Source organism: Corticium candelabrum, chromosome 7, assembly GCF_963422355.1.
Source record: "Corticium candelabrum chromosome 7, ooCorCand1.1, whole genome shotgun sequence".
Taxonomy (NCBI): Eukaryota; Metazoa; Porifera; class Homoscleromorpha; order Homosclerophorida; family Plakinidae; genus Corticium; species Corticium candelabrum.
The window spans coordinates 5,438,510-5,459,885 of record NC_085091.1 but is presented as its reverse complement, the minus strand read 5'-3'; the positions used below and the strand labels follow the sequence as shown (position 1 = coordinate 5,459,885).

The 21,376-nt window shown below is 40.2% G+C and overlaps 2 protein-coding genes across 2 annotated transcripts; one reads left to right on the top strand and one right to left on the bottom strand.

Moving 5' to 3' along the window:
* Window positions 1–565: 565 nt before the first annotated feature.
* Window positions 566–4,268, top strand: LOC134181739 (uncharacterized). The gene is made up of 5 exons (XM_062649007.1): window positions 566–781; window positions 2,125–2,236; window positions 3,182–3,266; window positions 3,386–3,473; window positions 3,598–4,268. Exons 1-5 carry the CDS (start codon window positions 566–568, stop codon window positions 4,195–4,197), a joined length of 1,101 nt encoding a protein of 366 aa, XP_062504991.1. The 3' UTR covers window positions 4,198–4,268.
* Window positions 4,269–9,746: 5,478 nt separating this feature from the next.
* On the bottom strand, window positions 9,747–11,592 carry LOC134181738 (uncharacterized protein K02A2.6-like). The gene is made up of 4 exons (XM_062649006.1): window positions 11,486–11,592; window positions 11,343–11,436; window positions 10,374–10,557; window positions 9,747–10,330 (listed from the first exon to the last, which is right to left on the bottom strand). The coding sequence occupies exons 1-4, from the start codon at window positions 11,590–11,592 to the stop codon at window positions 9,747–9,749; spliced, it is 969 nt and encodes a 322-aa protein (XP_062504990.1).
* Between the last annotated feature and the right edge of the window lie 9,784 nt (window positions 11,593–21,376).

The window sequence follows — 21,376 nt, the reverse complement described above, 5'->3', positions numbered from 1 at the left end:
TTTTCAAGATATCGACGATTTCAAGATATCGACGATGTGACCAGCAAGCGTGTTAACGTGACAAGAGTCAGCATTGGATGTAGACGGAGTTTTTCGTGATGTACTGACGGCGATTGGGATGAGATAATGGATATGAACTTTGACGGAGAGATCGAGAGAGTTCCCGTCGTTGATCCCAATGCGACAAAAGAAGAATTTGTTGCAATCGCGCGCATTCTGGCCTCAGGTCTTAAGCAGCTTGGGTTGTTTCCATTAAAGTTTTGAGGGCAACTGTAGTATCGGGACTCATTGTAGAAAAAGTAACAGATGACTGCCTAGTTACATCTTTATCAACTACTTGTCAGAAACAGAACTTATTGGACAGGCAGAAAGGATGGATGTTCTCGACGATGTTACTCAAGAAGAACTTATTGATCTATTTAGTCGGTTCGGCGTAAAGCAACTGCCCACAGCTAAAAATGTTCGCGACATTGTGTGACGAGTCGGTCACTCTGAGCTGTTGGCAAAGCCAGCCTTTGCCATGGAAGCAAAAGAACGGCGCGGCCTCTTGCCTACCATCGACTAGATGGTACGAGGAAAATTGGCAAAGTTTAAACCATTTGCAAATACGGTGGTCACTATGATAGCAGAGCCAGAAGCTATGTCTGCTAGTCAACAGGCTGTATTTAGCTTCCTCCTTAGATACGTCCGTACCCTCAATACGGATATACTCGGACGCTTTTCGCGCTTTTCAACTGGGAGCAGTGTTGTGACTGTCGATATCATAAAGGTCGATTTCAATGTATTGACCGGACTCTTTCGCCGCATCACATCACACACGTACATCCTTGCACTTACCCACTACATACTCAAGTTACACCGATTTTCGCGCAGAGTTTAACAGCATACTGACCGGAAGTCTGTGGACAATGAACTTCGTTTAGAGAACATTTGCGAGAAACGGCTGACGTTGCCAGATCTTAAACGTTCGTTACGTATGTATTGTAGTGTACTATTTTCAAACGTTGTTGTGTCGATTGGCACTTGACTGTATGTAATGACGACTTAAAAATGAATGAATGATTGTCGATTTTACTTTGTGCATATTAGAAAATAATGGTAAATTATGCCGACTATGTAAGAAACTCTTGTTTATACGTGCACATGTACATATGGTCACTAAAGAGTTGCAAGTGCATCTAGATAAAAAGATCAACCCTCAATCAATCACTATCATTTATTGGATTTACGCGAATTTGAAGGTATTCTAGCGTCTAGTCTGTCAATTGTATTGAACTTGGACGGAACTATGACTGACCTTCTTTCTGGATCTTTAACCCGAGTGGGTCTTGCGAAGTCAACCCCATACTGCACTATTTCTTCCGCTGTTAATACCGCGTCTTCTAACTGCTGTTCTTCCACTACCATACTGTTCAATCATTCCCGATGTCTATTTTTACACTAAACTTCGGCCATGCTGTGTAAAACAACAAATTACTATTCAGTTATTGCTCCAGAACTTTTACTCGATCATGTGCAAAATGAGCTGACTTCAGTCGACAAGTGGTGTCTATTGCAAGTACTGACAAAAATGTCAAGAGATTGGTTGATTCGAGGAATCAACACGTATTGCAAGTAATACAAATAAAGCTCATTGGTGACATTCAAATGTTCGTGATCTTCTAAGAAGTAAAGAATGATTAGTAAATGCTAAGAACGCCTCTACAGTATATACATCAACCCATAATCTCTCAATTCGTTGATTGTGCACTGAACGACAGGCAATATGACTCCCACGACGAGTTCTTCTCAACAAAAGCATTGGCTCTGCTACCCGCACATTTTTCCGCCCTGGTAAGAGCGAACTCGAGATCGAGTTCCTTTTTGTGTAATCGCCTTTGAATAGTGCCCTTGCATGGCGGTGGCTGGATTCTGGAACTTTGCTTTGTGCTGGCGTTCGTCTGTAGGTTGTAACGTCACAAAAAGTTTGTTCCTTATGCGCCTCGCTAACCGCTGCAATTTTGCCCTCCACCTTTAGCCAGCACGCAACCTTATCTCACTTTGAAACATGGTGTCGTTTGCGGTAGTCTGCAGGTCCCCTGCATCTATGTGCTTGTCTGTAGTTTGCAAAATTTGACATTGCAGCCGGAAAGAGACGACGAAGCTCTTGGCAAGCTTGAAGCACATGTGACTGTCGACGAATCGCGAAAGCTTCTTCTAAACAGGGACTTTCGAAACCGCTTCCAGCGAACACTTGGTCACTTATAATGGGTTACATATTATCTGGTATTTTGCGTTTTCTCCGCCCAATAAGCGAATTGTATGATGTCCCAATTATATATCCGCGAAAATTTGTGTCAATTATCAGATGTTGCCCATTCGAATAATGTGCTAATATATATATATATATATATATATATATATATATATATATATATACATATATATAATTCGAAAGGCTAAAACTATCATGTATGTGACGTCATTGGTCCATTTTGGTGTATTACGCACCGCCCACTTCACAAGCCAAGCTACGGGCCTGCTACTAACATTGCAGGGATTTAGAAGGGTTTTCTTGTATAACCCCAAGATACCGGAAAGAAATCACACCAAGACTTTCTGTCGGATTTCTTGTGAAACTAGCAGGTCTGCACATGAATGCCAAATACGTCACGCAGAGAAAGACGGGGCAAACGGCGTGTCAAATTCCACAGTAATAAACCTCGTCCCAACGTCGTCCGAACGTGCTAGCGCCAAAGGGATAGTCAAAGAATAGTCAAAGAATAAAAATTGTGGCATTTTATGGATTTTTTATTCATTTAGAAAAATATTGGATGAAAGTTTTGTTTAGCGATTACGTCGATATATTTTTTGAGGCTGTCCAGCTGTAGGAACTTTGTGATTTGAGTACATAAATAAAATATATCGATATTTCCTTAATACAAAAATACAAATCAAAACTTGTGTGCAAAGCTTAGCACACTTTTGTCAAATAGGCGTTGCAAATATAATATAAACACACGATGTCAGCAAAATGGAACGCTTGAGATAGAATATGGTAGATCAAAAATAACCGAAAACGATTGAAATATATACGCGTTTATAAAAGAAGGTAAGTACAATAATCTTTCAAATAGTTTGGTTGGAAATAGAAGAATCTATATTATATTAATACAAATTAAATATTGTGATTGTGTTTTAGCGCTAAAAACCTTGCTTACATATACATATGGAGGGAAATACGAATATTCGATAAACACATACGAAGCGTCCCTCAAGTTGGAAAGGCGAGGCGATGACACTGGAATCTAGTGGAAATGTCTACAAGTACGTATACATGGAAAGATGCAAATTATAATTCAATGTTTTCTATTTTACTTCTCATAAATCTTTGTTACTGTTACAGAGAGAACGGGAAATTTGAGAAAAGTTTGAGTTTACTGGAGGAGACGACCGATTTTGCTATTCATCTTCTCATCTCTTCTTGGGACTTGGTAAGAAGTCCTGAGTGATAAAAGGCTATGTGCCAGAACACAATCTATCACTCACTCACTTTATATATCACAAATATTGAAATTTTTACCAATCTGTTGACAATAATTGTACTAAATATGCCAGAAAGGCGGCTTTCCCACGCTAAGGCACAACGAGATCCGGAACATCACAGCTGATCTTCTAAGGGAGGTTTCTACAGATGTTACAATCGAACCTGTACTTCGTCCCTTGGATGGAGAACAGTTTGCGCATCGCACTGCCATCACAGATGATAACGCTAGGGTCGACATTTCTGCTAGAGGAGTGTGGAGGCATGGAGAACGGGCATTTTTTGATGTGAGGGTTTTCTACCCAAACGCTGCTTCCAACCGCAAACACTCTTCACTCAAATCCGCCTATGTGAGTCACGAGAATGAGAAGAAACGCGCTTACGGTGAGAGAATTCGGGAAGTTGAGCATGGGTCTTTCACTCCATTAGTGTTTACGTCATACGGAAGCACAGGCCCAGAGGCAACAACCTTCTATAAGCGAGTGGCAAGTCTGCATGCAGCCAAGTCAGGAGAGCAGTACAGTAGAATTATGCAATTAATTCGCTGTAGATTGAGTTTTGCCCTACTTCGCTCGAGTATACTGTGTATCCGTGGAACAAGATCCTCTACGTATAGACCTATCAAAGTGGACCTGCTGGGACTCATTGAAAGTGAGGCCCACCTAGATGAGTAGGTGGTGACTATAGCTTGTGATAATAGTTAAGCATACAGTGTAATGACATAAAGTAGTAACTGACTTTTAATTGTTTGTTTTGCTGCGTGCGTATATCTGTCACTTATAGTGTTATAATTGTACTAAAAGGAGGGTCTACCGTACATTATAAATTTTGTACGTTAATTACGTTAAGTCTACGTTAATTAAAGTTGCACACTATTAGGCAAATAACATTTCAAGTATATAACCACGGAATTGTGCGCAATGACAGCTGTGACTAAATTTGATGCAATGACTATGGAGCTATTTGGTCACTCGTTACCTTTTGTTTGATGTATTAACCGGGTGGTTGATTACGCGGCTAGACGTAAAATGATTCAATGTTGTATCCCCACAAGTATACCAAGGCATGAGCTGTTATTATATCATGGGTATATACACCAATAGTAAACCGAGCTACAAATATTCACCATTAAGGATATGGAGTTGAATCAGAAGAACATTGTCGGTCCACCCAGAACTCTGAGTCCTGGTGATGTTGCTATGTTGCACTGCTGGTTGTCGATCTACGGTAAAAACATCGATCTCGTCAACACGATTACCCAGCGAGTATCGTGCAGAGAGTTGAATGTAGGTTGATGCATATGGGACATCTCGTGAGGTTAGATGCTCCATACATCGGCATGTTCAAACGAGCAGATCTCACTACCGAAGAGAATATACGAATAGAGGTGACAACATCCGTATCACCGATACATTTATCGAGATGGTGAAGGAAACCATCGGGGTCTACAAACATGTTATAACCAATACAGATCCCGGACCGCTTCCATTCTTTTCAGCCAGAAAAGTATTGATCGATTGTTTCAACGAATTCTGGCAACTGTGCACCGAAGAGATATGTCCCGACCTTATTATAAGGCTGGTGTCAGATCTATTCGAGCAATGTCGCATACGTCTTACAAAAGAGACTCAGCGAAATCTATTGCAACTGAAGCAGAGAAAAGTAAAAGAGAAGCGCAAACGTCTTCGTTAGGTCATAACCTTTCCTCCAGTCCACCCAATGTCGAGGTTATAGAATATAGGAAAATTACGTTAGATACATGTGATCTATAGTATATATACATACATTGGAGATAATAACTATACGAATTCTTTCAGCATTTCTAGCGGTGTGCTTTCAAGGTTCGATTATTGCCGAATTCCTGTGAGTACACAGAGAGTTCTAGAAGTCTATTGGTTGGGTGGTCGAATGCATCCCGATGGGAAAGATTTCCTTGCAGACCAGTATATCCTTTCTCCGGGTAAAGTCATGACCAAGGTTGCCACTTGAGGCCATACCGTTATTGTGCACCTATGTCGACATCTCGGCGCCACTCACGTTCAAGAAGCTACCAAGACGGCTGCATACGGTGGTCATACAAACGTCGTGCGATTGAGTCACAACTCTGAGTAGGTCGATATAAACGGATTCAATGTCAATGGGTAAAACGATATCAATTGGTCGTTGCAAGGGTTTGAGGCATATCTTCCTCGCTGCTTGCCGATTTTCTCGTCGATGATAGGCTTCTTGAGAATCTACCTATTCTTGAGAAAATTTTTAGATCTAGGTTTTACAATCTTGCATTGTCCAATTTTTCGCTTGTCCAGATTTTCTTCGAATATGCGTTTTAAGTCTCATCATCGTTGAGAAAGTCCTCTCACTGCTCGCATTGGTAGCAGGAAGCACCATTACCAAGCGAGCTATGGCAAACTTGCTTGATAAAATATCGTTGGGCCTGTGGAAGGTTTTGAAAAATACCCAAAAACATATTACAAACAGAAAAATTTGGTTGGACTGTTGGATTCAGCAACAAAATTTGTATAAAAGACATATTTGAAGGTCTTGGATGTGGGAAGGCGTTGACAAACAATTCTAGCAACGTGGTTGTTTTTAGTGTTTTATAATTTCTACAGAACAAGATGCATTGCGTGCCTCTCGACACACCTGGAGATGTCGTGAAGAGGGGGTTTAATACAGGAGAGATAGAGAATGCAAAGTCACTGATATTTGAAGCCGCTTCAAAAGAGAAAAAACTTAGTCATCTCAGAAATATAAAAAAGGAGAACACTGGTACGAAGGAGAAAACTGAAGCTGATGTAGACGACATTATTCAACTTTAATGGAAGATGACACGTACAAAGTGAGTTTACTCGGGTTTGCTGCTATTGATATAAATTGGTTTCCATATATACCATTTGAGATGTTTGAAGGCGAAGCTGTTATGGAGAAGGATCCTTACTTGCAGCCTCGTAAATAACATAGAAGGGACTAGAAAGGGTCATAAAGAGAGCTTTGCCACCGACGTAGCGTCGGGGGAGATACAGAAGGCTGGAGCCCTCAAACATTTTGGGCGTGTCATTCTGCTTCAAGCAAAACTAGAATTTAAGTTACTAAACAGTGACAGTCCGCTTAATCTCAGAGTAGTATGTTGACGATCGACGACGTTAATTGACTCTACCTCTTTCATAATACACATCATCATTTTATTATGATAAGACCAGAGTCGAGAAATCGTGGACACGGAAAGTGCGCATGACCATCACTTATTTGAGACGTTTACTACGCTGTCCGGCAACGGAGGAGTCAAAGAAGACCGCATCAAAAAAGATGCAGAAGCCAATCCATCAATTATTTTTAAGTCTGTGTAGTTGAGGTCGACAACTCGATTGATCGGATAATGGATTTTCCTGCGGCTTCGCTACCTAATGATTTGCTTGCACCTCACGGTACTTTCTCCACAGGTTATTCTAACTAATTAGCTAACCTATATTGCTAACTATATTACGAAATGATAAAATTGGTCAACGTCGTTTTCACTGAATTGGTCTTTTAGCTTAGATTCTATTGTCATCGAAATGCCATTTAATTTGCATTTGACCAACCCTGCGAGCCATTAAAACATTTTTGGTTTGGACAATAATAGTGTTTCCACTCCTTTATACGCACACTGACGCAGCACACAGTCCAGCAGCTTATTTGTAACCTGAAATTTATATTATTTACTTAGTTAGATATACAAACTGCGAGCTCGAAAATAGAAATTGGGCGGGGCTTTGCATGTGAGAAAGAGACGTGGTTTTTGCCTAATTATTATCTCCCCAAAAATTAGGATCACGCTACGCCGGTGGGTTTGCTACTGACTAATTGATACAGCTGAGTTGGAGTGTGAAGATAGTTACTAAAGATGACTTCCCATTTGGAAAAGGGCCTTCAGCGTGTGGTAAAGGTCATTCAGAGCGTGATTAAGGGAATAAATGAGGAATTGAAAGCGATACAACAAAAGGTGAGTGAAGTGGCAGCGGTAATAGAAAACCTAGAAAAGTTAGGAAACAGGACAACAGAGGAAGTGGGTTCAGTACGGAAATGTACTAAAAAGAAATCAGGTGAAGTAACAGAGGAACAGTTTAGAAAATACGTAGACAAAGTGATTTTTGGATAGAAACAAGCTAGTTTAGTGAGTGATGACAAGGCTGGTACAGGAAGTGGAAGTGAAGAGAGAGACAACCAACTGACTGTATCAATCTGCAGACTTCTGGCGTTTTTGCACTAGGTTTAGCGACCTTGGTTAGCAAACATAATAATAGATAACTAATATTTTGCAGACCGCCTGAAAGTATTTAAGTGTCATATTCTTGGTTAGCACTAACCAGACTAGCAAGCATGGTTACTGCAAGGTTAACAACATTGGCATGCAATTACTGTATATATTATTACATTACATTCTTCGATTGACAAACATACTATGCTCTTGTTATTTATTCACCGTCGGCAGTATGCAGCCATAGCTAGGCGGAGTCGACAAATTGCGTTACAGCGCAACAATCAGCTACGACTACTGGCGTCGACGCTATTGTTTCGTAAGAAGTTTCTGCAAATATTTGCAGTACTTTGTCAGCTCCTGCTTAGAAAAATCGAATGAAGGCGAACAGAGTAGATGAAGCTCCGCAGGTGCAGGTGGTTGGATCAAGCGAGTCTGGTTTGAAATGACGTAGAAGATAACTTCAGAATGACAAAAATAACGTTCTTGCGTTTGTGTGCCGATTTCCATCCGGCCATCGCAGAGAACGAGCGAGTTCAGAAAGGCACTCTTTGTGGTAAAAGAGTTGCCATTGTACTGTGGAGGCTGTCTGGCCACAACGAATACCGAACCATTGCACTTCTGTTTGGTGTTGGCATATCAACTGCATCCTTAATCACAAACGACGTTAGCCGAGCGATAGATCGTCTAATAGGGCCCACGTACATACGAATGCCAACAGGCCGTAGGCTAAGATGTAGTAAGAGGGCCTTCAGGGATATAAGCGAATTGATTAGAATTGGAAGAGCATGAGATGGACACATTGTCCCATAGCAGGAGCATCTGTCCATCCGCAAGATTATTACAACAACAAAAATTTCTATCCTGTACTCCATGGCACTGTAGACTGTGACCTCTTGTTCACCCACATTTTATTTGGATAGCCTGGTCGCGTACATGATGCCAGGATATATGCTAACAGCTGGTTGTACAGGCAAGGGCAGACACTAGAAACAGGTTTTTCTGGCGGTGGAACAGTAAAAATATACGGCAATCAGATCCAATTTTAATTATGGCAGATGCTACATAATTATTACTATCATGGCTAATGAAGACTTTCCCAACAGCGGCAATCTAACAAGACATGAAGCAGCATTCAACGCAAGGTTTTCTAGGGGAAGAATCGTGGTAGAGCAAAGATTTGCGCTGGTTAAAGGTTGATGAAGGATCCTCCTCATACAACAAAGAACTCACTTGAACCTTGGCTTTGTAATATTTGCATGCTGTGTTATACACAACTATTGTATTGCCCATGGTGATCATGCAGATGACAACTGGCTAGTACTGTAGCCTAGGACTCAAAGATTGGTAAGAATAAATGTAATTGAACAGAAGAGACACAACTAAGAAAATAAGTATCCGTTTGTCGGCTAACCAAATGACTGAGCTGCCCCGCCTATGAAACCTCGGAGGCCACATCATCTCCCTCCTTTCTACTCAAAACACAAAATTTACAGCGCTATGATTATCAGTTCTATAGCCTCTCTACACTGTCCACTCTCCATATCTTGTAGGTGGTATCGCCTTTGTAGTACGCTGACTCCTTCCTCGCTGCTCTAATCCTTCGGCAACTTTAGGCGCACTCAACTCGTCTTCAGTACCATCGTCTAAGGACTCAGGCTCTGTGTCACTGCGAAATTGATCCTCTCGTTTGTTGTCTCAATTGCTACCTGCGACGTCTCTAGGCTCTAGATTTGGTTCATCTTGTACTAGCTGCTGGGTTGGTAATTGATTTGACCGTGGGTGCAGTCTCAAGTGATCCACGTGAACCTTTTGTCTTACTCCCGTGTCTCTATACTGTACTGTATAATACCTCTCCCCCAAAACTTGTACTACTCTGGCGTTTCTCCACTTCGGCATCTTTGCGTGACGTACCAACACCATATCATACGCTCTAATTGCATTTCTCTCACTCGCTGTTTGGTCGTGACCTCTCTTTTGTTTTGCTTAAGCCTTTTTCACCGTTTCCTTCAAAGTCATGGTCAACACTGAGGACTTTTGTGGCGGCTTTAGTAAATCCAGTTGACATCGCAGATCCCTATTCATTAGGAGTCTGGCTGGAGAAACGTTTGTAGTGTTATGGCTGGTATTTCTGTAGACTGACAAAAAATCTGTCACTACCTCTTCCAAACTTGCCTTTCCGCTTTCCATGCCTTTCTTGATTGCCCCTTTCAACGTTTTAACAAAATGTTCCGCTTGCCCGTTGCTTTGGAGATGGTAGGGAGGTACTAAGGTATGACGAATACCCTGTTTCTTACAGAAATTTCTGAATTCTGACGATACGAATTGGGGCCTATTATCTGACACGATTTGCTTCGGATTACCAAACCTTGCGAAGATGCGACGAAGTTGAGTAATGGTTTGGCTCGCTGAAGTCGCTCTCTCAGGTAGCTGTATTACCTCAGGACATTTTGAAAACGCATCGACCACAACAAACCACATTTTTGCAAAATGATTCGGCAAAATCAATGTAAATTCTTGCCCAAGGGCACTCAGAAAACTCCCATGGATGTAAGGGTACTTCTGGTGGTCTATCAGCATGCACAGCACAATTTTCACAATTTTGGGCCATACTCTCTATATCTCTGTCGATACCTGGCCACCATATGAACCTCCGTGCAAGTTTCTTCATTCTCTCCATACCAACGGGTGCTTTCTGCAATTCTGATAGTAATTGTTCCCTTATTGCCTTTGGAATCACTATTCTAGGCTCTTCTGCACGTTTCATTACGCATCCGTCACACACTAACAACTGATGCTGGTATGCAACAAAATCTAAAAGAGCTTTGGTCTTAACTGTTGAAGGCCAGCCGTCATTGATGAATTTCATAACTTGTTAAAGAGTGCGATCCTGTTTAGTATATCTTTGTAAATGATCAAAAAGAATTGGTCCATCTTTGATGAAATGAGATTCCATTGCCGCTATATATCTTTCTGACTGATCTTGGTATTCATTTGTTTGTTCAAAATCCTCGTCATGTCCAATTGGGAGACGGGATAGACAGTCTGCATTCCCAAGTTCAACTGATCGCCGGTATTGAATTTGATAGTCATAATGTGATAACTGGAGTGCCCAGCGAGCAAGTTGCCGACTTGTTCAGGTAGGAGTTGTCAGTTTGGTAGGATCAAAAACTGTCAGTAATGGTCGATGGTCAGTTCTGAGAACAAACTTTCTACCCAGTAGAAAATGTCGAAATTTTCTAGTCCCAAATATTATGGATAACGCCTCAAACTCTATCTGAAAATAATTCTGTTCAGCTTTTGTCAAAGACTTTGACGCGTACGCCACTGGATGCTCTTTCCCTTCGGTCACTTGCAACAAACATACTCCTAAGCCTTTTTCGCTTGCGTCACAGGCTAGTCAAACGGGAAGAGACATATCATATTTTGCCAGTATTGGTAAAGATGTTAGCTCTTGTTTCACCTTTTGAAAAGCACTTCTTGTCTTGATGACCAGTTCCATTTTGTATCTTTCTTCAGCAGTTGATTTAGAGGTAGAGTATGGCTGGACATATGTGGAAAACATTTTCCAAAATAATAAACCATAGATAAGAATGATCGTAACTCTGACTGGTCTTTAGGTGCTTTCATCAATTGCATTGTCTTAACTCTTTCATTTGATACTCTGATTCCTGAGCTGTCAAACATATGTCCCAAATATTGCACAGATGGTTGACAGAACGAACATTTCTCTTCTATTACGGAAACCAGGTTGCTGTAACTTTTGAAATACTTCGGACAAATTCTGCATGTGTTCTTGTTCATCTTTTCCTGAGATAGGAATATCATCCATATGGATGCAAATTCCTCTCACGCCTTCCAAGACTTTGGCTATTGTTTTCTGAAAAATGGCAGGCGCTGAACTGATTCCAAACGGTAATCGTCTATATTTGAACAGTCCTTTGTGCGTGTTAGTCACCAGCCACTTTTGACTTTCTTCGTCCACCGAACATCTGGTTGTAAGCATCCTTCAGATCAATCTTCGAAAACATTTTACCCCCAGCTAGGGAACTAAACATCTCTTTTGGTATGGGAATTGGATATTGATCAACTACCATAATCCGATTGAGGGGTTTAAAATCACCGCATATCCTGATATCACTATTCGGTTTAACAATGTTCACTGTTGGAAAACACATAGAGCGATGTTAACTGGTCCCAATACATCGTTTTCACGTTCCTTTCCAATTCATTCTCGATCTGTGTCCGAAGATGCATAGGATGTCGTCGAAATGGAAAAACCTTCAAATCCGCCTCTGGTCGCACAGAGATGAACACAATCTCACTGCAGCAACCCAGTTCTTCTGCAAATAATTCTGAGAACTGCTGTAATAGTTTCTTCAATGGTGCTGAAATCTCATTTGATTCTGTCAACATTACACCGCTATGATTTTCCATAGCTTTAAGATAGTCTATGCACACTGTCGCCATCCCAACATTTTTTAACCAATCCATTCCCACCAGGTTTGATCCTTTTCCTTATCTCACGTAGAATTGAATAGGTGCAAGGTTGCTGCAAAATCTAACCTGACCTGTCATCATGCTCTTAAATCTCATGATTCGACCTGAAGCATTTCTTAGCTGCTCTTTCTCCTTACTCAACTTGTGCTGTCCCAATTTATTCCACGCTATCTCATCCATCAATGAAACGTTCGCTCCTGTATCAACTCTAAAAGTTAAGAAACAGTCATTTACTCGTACATTCAACTCAAGTTTCCTTAATGTATCACGAACACTTTCTGGACAGTAAACATTCTTTGTGACAGAGTCAATGCAATAACTTGATTTTCATCCTCCTGAGATGAGCTTCCTTCTAAGTCTACCTTCTGGGAGTTTCGAGCTTGTTGTACCTTCTTTGTTCTCTGAATTACATCTCCTGGTTTAACAACTTTGCCACACCTAAATCCCAATGATTTATCTTAGTTCTTCGCCGTCTTCTTCGTACATTCCCATTGGTAGTGCCCTTCTTCTTCGCATTGAAAACAGACAAACCCTCGTCCGGCCGGGTGACGTTTATTGTAAGGTTTGCCTCCCTTCACATATTTTCTTTCTTGTAGATGGCAAACTTTCCGTTGCGATTCTGCCGTTGCCTCAAGTGTTGCCATAACACAACCTCTTGCTCCTTCCAACGTCTTAGCTAGGAGAATCACTTTATCCAATGGTTGCTTCAGTAAGTTTTCTTTCTCATACATCTTTTGTAGAATAATTCATCTTTAAGCCATGCCACAAAAATGTCTCAATCTGTCTTCGTATTCTCCTGCTTTGAATAAACAATTCGTTGCGATTCGTTTCAATCCTTCGACGTACTCCTGTACAGCCTCTTCTTCCCGTTGAATTCGCCGATCTAATTTCACTCGTTCTACAATTGCATTGCACTTACGCTGAAAGAACATCTGAGTCTTCTCAATATGTTGTTCGACGTTGAATTCTGTGAATTAGCATGACAGTTATTGCGCTCTCCAGACGCATACGTATACCTTCATCTACACATTTCAGAAAGAAACTTCTGTGAGTGTCTTAGGTGATATTGTAATCTGTAACAGCTAAGTCCAGGTAGAACTTGAACGAATTGGTATTCCAACTCTTGAAACGCCGACACGAATCCTGACACGCGTCTTTTTTGAACGTACCAATTGACCTAGAAAGTACTTCAAAATCCTTGAATCCAAGAACCGGTTTCGAAGCCATCTGTTCGCAGCGCCAATTTTGTAGCATTGGACTCAAAGATTGGTAAGAATAAATGTACTTGAACACAAGAGACACAACAAAGAAAACATTTATCCGTTAGCCGGCTAACCAAATGACTGAACTGCCCCGCCTATGAAACCCCGGATGCCACAAGTACATGATGGTAATAATGGTGGCCGACATTCAGCAGCTGCAGCAGCTCTACCAGCAGTTGAAGGAGTTGCATTCAGAAGAGCTCTAGAGAGGCTGTGTTGAGTTATGAGCCTTTAAGTGTTGAATTACTAATGGAACAAAAAATAACCTCACAAATTGAGTACATGTTAACACCACTTTCACACCAAACACATTGAGTACATCTTCAATGCTAAAACTTTTAGATGTGAACGTGTCATGCCTCCTATTTGTCTGTATTTTTCAAAAATTTTAGGACTTGAAGATAAGTTGTCTTATTTCAATCAGTAGCTCATTCTGCAATTGCCTGTCTCGTACTTCTTCATTATATTTCCTTTGCTTTGCCAGGAAATTAAAAAAAAATCTCATCCATTTTGGACATCATTTCCGTTATTGTAGTTTTGCCAGCATTATGGCATCACCTTGAAAAATCTTACAACCACCTTTTCTAGCTCTGTTACTACTCTTATATTTTTGGATGACAGGGTTGATTATGATGAATTTGGGGAAGAAGATTTCAAATGGTGGGTTTTATCTTATCTTCACACTGCTGGAATTGAATGCAGTATTAGATTCAGTTGGATTCACCTTCTGAGATTCAATTTGGCAGAATGGCTCAATTGCAGGCGTTGCACAAAGTACTTCATCTAAAATGCTGTATCCCAGACAAGAATCTTCAAGGCTGTTTTCTCTAGTTTTTCGTTGTTTGTCTTTTACAGTTTTGTAGCAATTCTCCAGTTGGTAAAGTTTCTCTTTGCACTGCTCTCCCTACGCGGACAACCCTCTTCCATCATTTCAGCTGCCACTTTCTCCCAAACCTGTTTTTGCGTCCATCACATAGTAAACGACTCTGAACTTTGTCATTCCTTCAGATATCTAGCAGAATGCAAACTTTATCATCTGACCAATTTGGAGACAGCTTCCGCTTTTGCCTCTTTGTGCTTCATGATGTTAACTGGGAAACGACCTTCTCTACGTTCTGTTGTGATTCATGATTTGATTTTGCTACTTGGAAAATCACCTCCTGTACGTTTTGTTGTGGCTGGTGACCTTGCTCCTGAAGGTCAGCACTTTCACTTTGGAACGGTGGCCTAGACGGTGGATTAACTAAGAATTGGCCCGAGGACATATACCAACCCCACTGCTGTTCATTACAGCCATATAGGGTACAGACGTATCTGTATCCTCTGTCCATGGACAGCCAGAGCGCCATGTTCTTTCCATGATCAATTGTCGCACTGTCTACTCACGAATGCGAATAGGACATAAGATATGTACAGGTATGTTCTCGAGAGACAAGTGACAACGCAGGTCATCTATCTCAAACCAATTAAGTATTGTGTTTCATACATCTTGCAGTTAACCTAACCTAAGTATGAAAAGACTATTCGACTGATAAGTTTTGTTACCGCAATATTTTAATTGGTTAATTTAGACGCTGTGAGTGTGTGATTGCGTGACTTACGGACGGTTTACTAATTACCAGCTATGTCTTGCAGACGTCATGTGTCACTAAACGTGCCTTTACAGGCCCGGACCCAGATGGGGGTTAAGGGGATTCAATCCCCTCTTTTCCAATAGGCTTGGTTTAATAATTTCATTAGAAAAGAGAAAATTAGTAAAGCTATAAATAACCTCTAACAGGTCAACCCATTCTTTCGAAAATCCGGGCCTGCTTTAGGTTGAGGTGGTGCTATATGGTTAAACACCTGTTTAGTATCTGGAAACAATCATTTACTGACAAAATAAAAAACTATTTAATTAAAAACGAAAAGATTTACGAAGTCGATCCACAGAAATCAATGCCTAGATAACACATGCTGGGTTAGATGGGTTTTGTTTCACATTCCCTATGAAACATCACAAAATGAAACTACAAACCCCCAGTTAGCCCCTTCGATCAATGAAAACACTATCACAATGCTAAAAAGAAAGTTCAGACGATGTCTAGCTTGGTGAAACAGCATAATACGGAAGGCAGTATCGTACAATGGACGACGCCATTTTAGTGGGTTTCCTAAGCCCGGATTATGGTAACCTCCCGGATGTTTATACAAGAAAAAATTTGAGTACAGAGATGCAAGGAATACATTAATTGACGGCAAGTTAACAACATGAACTTCTTGCCGACGTTTACATAATTGTAACACAATTTCTGTTACATTTCTTGATGCTATCGTACGGTTGCTCTATAGATTACAGTAGCAATAAATATTATTTGTCTAATCTTAAAACAATGCTTGAAAAAACAGTGTTTGAGAAAACAATGCTCTCTTGTTTACTTTACAGAATATTTGCAATAGTTTCTTCAACACGGGAAATTCTCAAATATGTTTTCAATGTGTATATACATATTGACAAATGATGTCATCGTTTGGAATCAACTTTTTTGGTTAAAGAAAATTCTTTTCAAAACAAATATACAGAAGCCATTTCGTTAGTATTAGAACACAACTATTTGAAACTAACATCAGTAACGAATACAAATAAATCTTTAACCTTTCCTGATGAGCACAAGACGGCAGACACAAAAGCTTCACGAGAAGCTGGCTGCTGTATCACTTGCATGACGAAAACTATTAACATCACTATTGTCGGAGCTGCATAGACGTTTGTCTTATTATTGCCTTGCTGGTGCTTGCAGATTGTACTAGAAAACGATACAAAATATAGTGGTTTTAGATATGTTCAGTGTTGACTATATATAGACCAATATTTTGTTTCTCTTTCTTTTGAAGGAAAGACGACGCCTACGAAATGATAGCTTGTGGTACACACAAATAATCCAGAGAGTCGGGAATTGCCAAGACTAGCTGACGTATCCCATCATTCCTCATCATCATCTTCTGAAGAAGTGAGTTACGTTACGGCGTCAGATGATCTCCAAATAGAAGAGAAAGCTTCTATATTTAAACGACATTCACACAACAAGAAATGAAAGAAAACATCGGGAAAGCAGGAATCAGTTAGCAGTCGAGGAAGAAGTATGCCTACTTAATTTTCTGAGACATTTTCTGTATAATATATTAGTATAAATTTGTAGTTTTTATACAATGTCGTTCTCTTTTGTCTTTGACAATGGGTGCGTTCGAATACTAGTTCTACATCTAGAATTGGCAAGGTGAGAAACGTTCTATAACGTTTGATTGGTAGTTCAGCCAGTTCTGCCAAGAGAGCTGGAATTGTTGGAACTGTCACGCCCTAAATGCAAATTCTCAAAGGCTGCCAAAATGAAATGACGGGCACAGGTGCTGAGGTCGCTGTGGAATTTCTTGTTGGTTCTAATGAACACTTGTGGTGACAAGAAACGACATTTGGAACTAATTTCAGTAAACTTCTTGGCGAGCAGCTCCAAATAAAGGAAAGCGAAACCCCTGCTGATGTTTGAACAGATTACAACAAGTTAGTAGAGTACAAACGCCACTCTACTTCTTATTGCGCTTACTGGAAGTATGAGCATTTGCGCATGCTCAACTTGCTGACAGTTCTAAGCGTACGTTTGCTAACAAGAGTTCCAACTGTTCTGACAGTTCTGGCAGTTCCAGTTCTAGAACTCACCCAATAAAAATAATATTACAGGCCTTTGTGTTTCGCAGGTTTGAATACCCGGCAAGAGATGAAGTAATATATTCAACTTCACAATCTTGACGTTGATCACATGATGAAGGTGGTTGCTCAAATGCTTTATTGAAACTGCTAAAGATTTGCTGTAATAGATTGTGTTAATCAAATTGACTGTTGTATAGGTAGCAACTATTGTAATTGGATTCTTGGTCCACATCAAACTGCTGTTACGTTATGCTAGTTATTACAATATTAACTAATGCACTTTTTCTCATATTACTGTTTAATTAAGTTAAAATTTGCATAATTGAAACCTCCAAGTCTTGCCGAATCTCGTAACAGGTGATAGTAGCTGTCAAGCTTACCTAACGTATCAGACTCGTAATCTAAGTAGTTTTGACCTAGAAATTATACGAGGTAGTAGCGTTTAACTCACGTAAACGTAAACACACGTTGCCTCTATCGCCTCGTCTCAGTCGCTGTATAATTTTGACAGAAATGGCACGTGCTTGAAAACTAGAATGCAAACAACAGCTTTTCGACTAGCACATTGGCACACAGTAGACATGTTAGGAGCAAATGCTACTTCCGTTTTCTTTATCATATCAGAAATCAATGCAGTGAGAGTCTCGAAAGTGGGCTTTCTATTTGCTTCAGCGTTCCCTAAAACGAAGCCATATTGTATGACTTGAACGAAAGAAAAACTTGTATCTATTCGTCTCTAAAACTGGACTGACGCTTTCTCACAGAAGATGAGGACAATGACTTGACAGAACATCTCTCGCACCAACAAGAAAATCATTACAAGCCCTGATATTTGATACTATTGTAGGGAGACCCATCTGCAATAGAGTGTTTATCAAAGTAAATTTAAAAATAGATAAATTAGGTAATTAAACCATACTAAAGTAGCCATTACATATTTCCCACATTACGATCGCTAATAACTGTATTAGAAAAAGAAGAACATAACGCTATACTATTTGTGGCCACACGATGATCATATGCATCTGATTTATCATTTTAGTTACTGTTTGACTGTGCTAGGCAAAAAGGACAGGAGAATGTGGAATCCCTAGTCAAAGTTGGGTGCAGTCGCAGCCTTCGTTATGTTTTGATAGTGGTGGTCCCCTTTGAAACTGAACGTTGTTTATGCTTGCTTTGGCATTTGTTTGTCTCTATTGGAAAAGCTGGATTTGTTTGCAGTTTTCCACCTTCTGATTCGCATTGCTTTTGAAGAAGTGGTTAGTGTTCAATATCATGTCGTTGCTTAGTCGTCTTCTCTTCTTCTTCTTGTTCGTCGGTGACGATTTCATAGATTCGTGCAATTACCCCTACGGGCTTCGTGCTATGCCGGTTATTGGAGTCCTTTCTGTCAACTGGTAGATGTTGTGTCTCTGGTGTAATTCTGTTTTGCTGTAATGTATCTTCTTCTTCGCTTTTCCTCTGCTTGTCTTTGCCTCAGTTCGTCAGTGAAGCCTTCATTGATTCGTACAATTACCCTTACGTGTATCTTGCTTTGCCTTTCTTTGGAGTCTCCTCTGTCATCTGGACGATGTAGTTTGGTTACGTACCTCCTGTATTTACTTTCTTCTACCTTCATTTATTTTGTTCCTTACTTCAGCCTGTCTATACTTTATTTGGCAGTGAAGTATTCTTGGATTCGTGCAATTACCTTTACGTGCCTCGTGCTATGCCGGTCTTTGGAGCCTTTACTGTCAATTGGAGGATTTGGTTGTTGTTATGTGCCTTCTGGATTTGCTGTCTTCTATCTTCATCGTCAAGTTGCTGTCACCAACTGCCTTAATACATAACGTTCTTGCTTATTTGACTCTGCAATCATTGTTTTATGTTGCAAGCTGTGTAGATCACTATAATTACACACACACATACACACACACACACACACACACACACACACACACACACACACACACACACACACACACACACACAATAACATTCTACGTATATAATAAGCACAGTTTGCTTAATCATACTTGGCAAATGATAGAACGTGTTACCTCGTTGCCTAAATATTACAACTTCATACAACATATTACTTTTTACACGAATGTCGATAAGAATTATTAGAAAGAAACTAGCCTCATGGCGCCTATTTGTTGCAACTATTATAAATCAAAGAAATGAGACCTCTAACTTTTCTGAATAACTGGTTTCAATAAAACACAACCATCAACATCACTACTAACTGTCATCAATGTCACATTATATTGTCACACATCTGTGTGAATGAACAGCATGTTATATTCGACACCATTTTCTTCCAATTTGAAACAGCTGTTTTTGAATCTTTGGGCTGCATGATTCTTGTTGTATATCATCTATAGTGTCAAGTTAGTATTTTAAAAGATTTAAAGTATTTTATTTTATTAAAAGAGACTGTATGAACATTCTCCGTAGATGTTTTGTACAAATTTCGTCTGCTGGTACCCGGTCTTTGTAATGCATGGCGATGATAGGAGTGCAAGACGCTCCTTTGCCAAGGTAGACCTTGCATATAAGTCTTCAGTCTCCTCAGTAGAAAAAATTACCTCTCTAAGTCTGCACTTGTGATAGTGAGGTGTACATGCTATCTATAGCAGATGATAAACATTTGGGTACAACCGACAGTCACAGACTCCCAAGGCCAGAAGAAGGTTAATTAATTGTTTGGTATGGCCTTCTTGCACTTTGCTCTCTTTTCCTTGCTTCTTGAATTTTTTGGTATTTACTTTGCCATACTGACTGCCACCTCCTCACTTCACCTCGTAGAGACTTCGGGAATGGAAGATCGGCTTTCCATTCATTTGGTCAACGTCGGAACGAACCACAAGGGTAAGCACTAGACACAACAATGCTCGGACATTATCTTGCTCACCATTAGATCGTTCACTTATCTGAAGAAGCAGGAAGTCTAGGAGAGGTATCACAACGGATCGTTTGTAGTGCTCAATCGGACTCCGACTACTAGTAGGTGTATTGCACCGGTGTCGCTGTTAACTTCGTTTTTCTTGGAACAGATTCAACGGATCCAATCCTGTCTGCGAGTCGCAGAATGCCTTGATACCAGATGAAAAGAGGTTGCGTATATCCTGCCTTGTTGCCTTCATTCTTTCAGTTACGTACTGAGTGAACCATTCCTAGCCTACGCAACAAAGATATCCTGGTCACGAGTCTGGAGTTTCGCTGCCAGATGTCTCACTTCGTCAAGAATCCGCTTAGTTATTTTTAATTAAATACTGAAAATGAGCACAATGCGGCTTCAAGACCTTGTGTTTTATCTCCGAGGTCAACAAAGGAGGGGGTTGCAATCCCCACAACCCCTACAATAGATTCGCCAATGAGATAACTCAAATTTTGTTTTTAAATAATAATAGTGTAGACCATTTACCGTGCCTAGAATTTCCAGATCAAAGAGCGCACAAAGCGCGCAAAACTCTATTATGGACGAGAACGGGCGACTAAATGATCTAATAAAATTATCTTTTAAAGAAATAGCTTCTACGGTAATCAGTGTCAAGTAGTTAGAGACTAGATAGCTGAACGGCTATAGCGCTCTTTCGCGAAATCAATGAGCCGTTGTTTCATGACGTCTTTTGTCCGTTCATGGCATTTACAAATACCATATGTTTGAGTAATGTCTAAAAGCACGGTTTCATTCCATCTCATGACCATTAGCTATGTGAACTCTATATGTAAAACTACCATATGCTGTTAGACTATTGTTTAACACGGTTTATTGATAAGTACTTCCGAAATAAATTTAGTAAGGTTTTGGTTCAGACTAAAGTCGCGGTCTTTGCGCGTACTTTAATTGTGAAGTTCTAGGAGGACAAAAGCAATCAGATGTTTCTGTCATATTTGCTTGATATTATGGAGTGATAAGAGTTGCAATTGAACGTCGTTAATTATTAAACGTTGTCAAATTGCTGTAAAGTCTGTATTTATTTGCAATTTTAGAAAGAAGTTAGGAACATCCGGGAAGTTGTTTTATCCGGGCTTACGAGAACCGCTAAAATGGCGTCGTCCACTGTACGATGCCACGTCGCGTATTATTCTGTTTTACCAGGCAAGACATCGCCTGAACTTTCTTCTTAGCATTGATTTTGTTGTAATTGACCGAAAAGTCTAACTGGGGCTTTGTAGGTTTA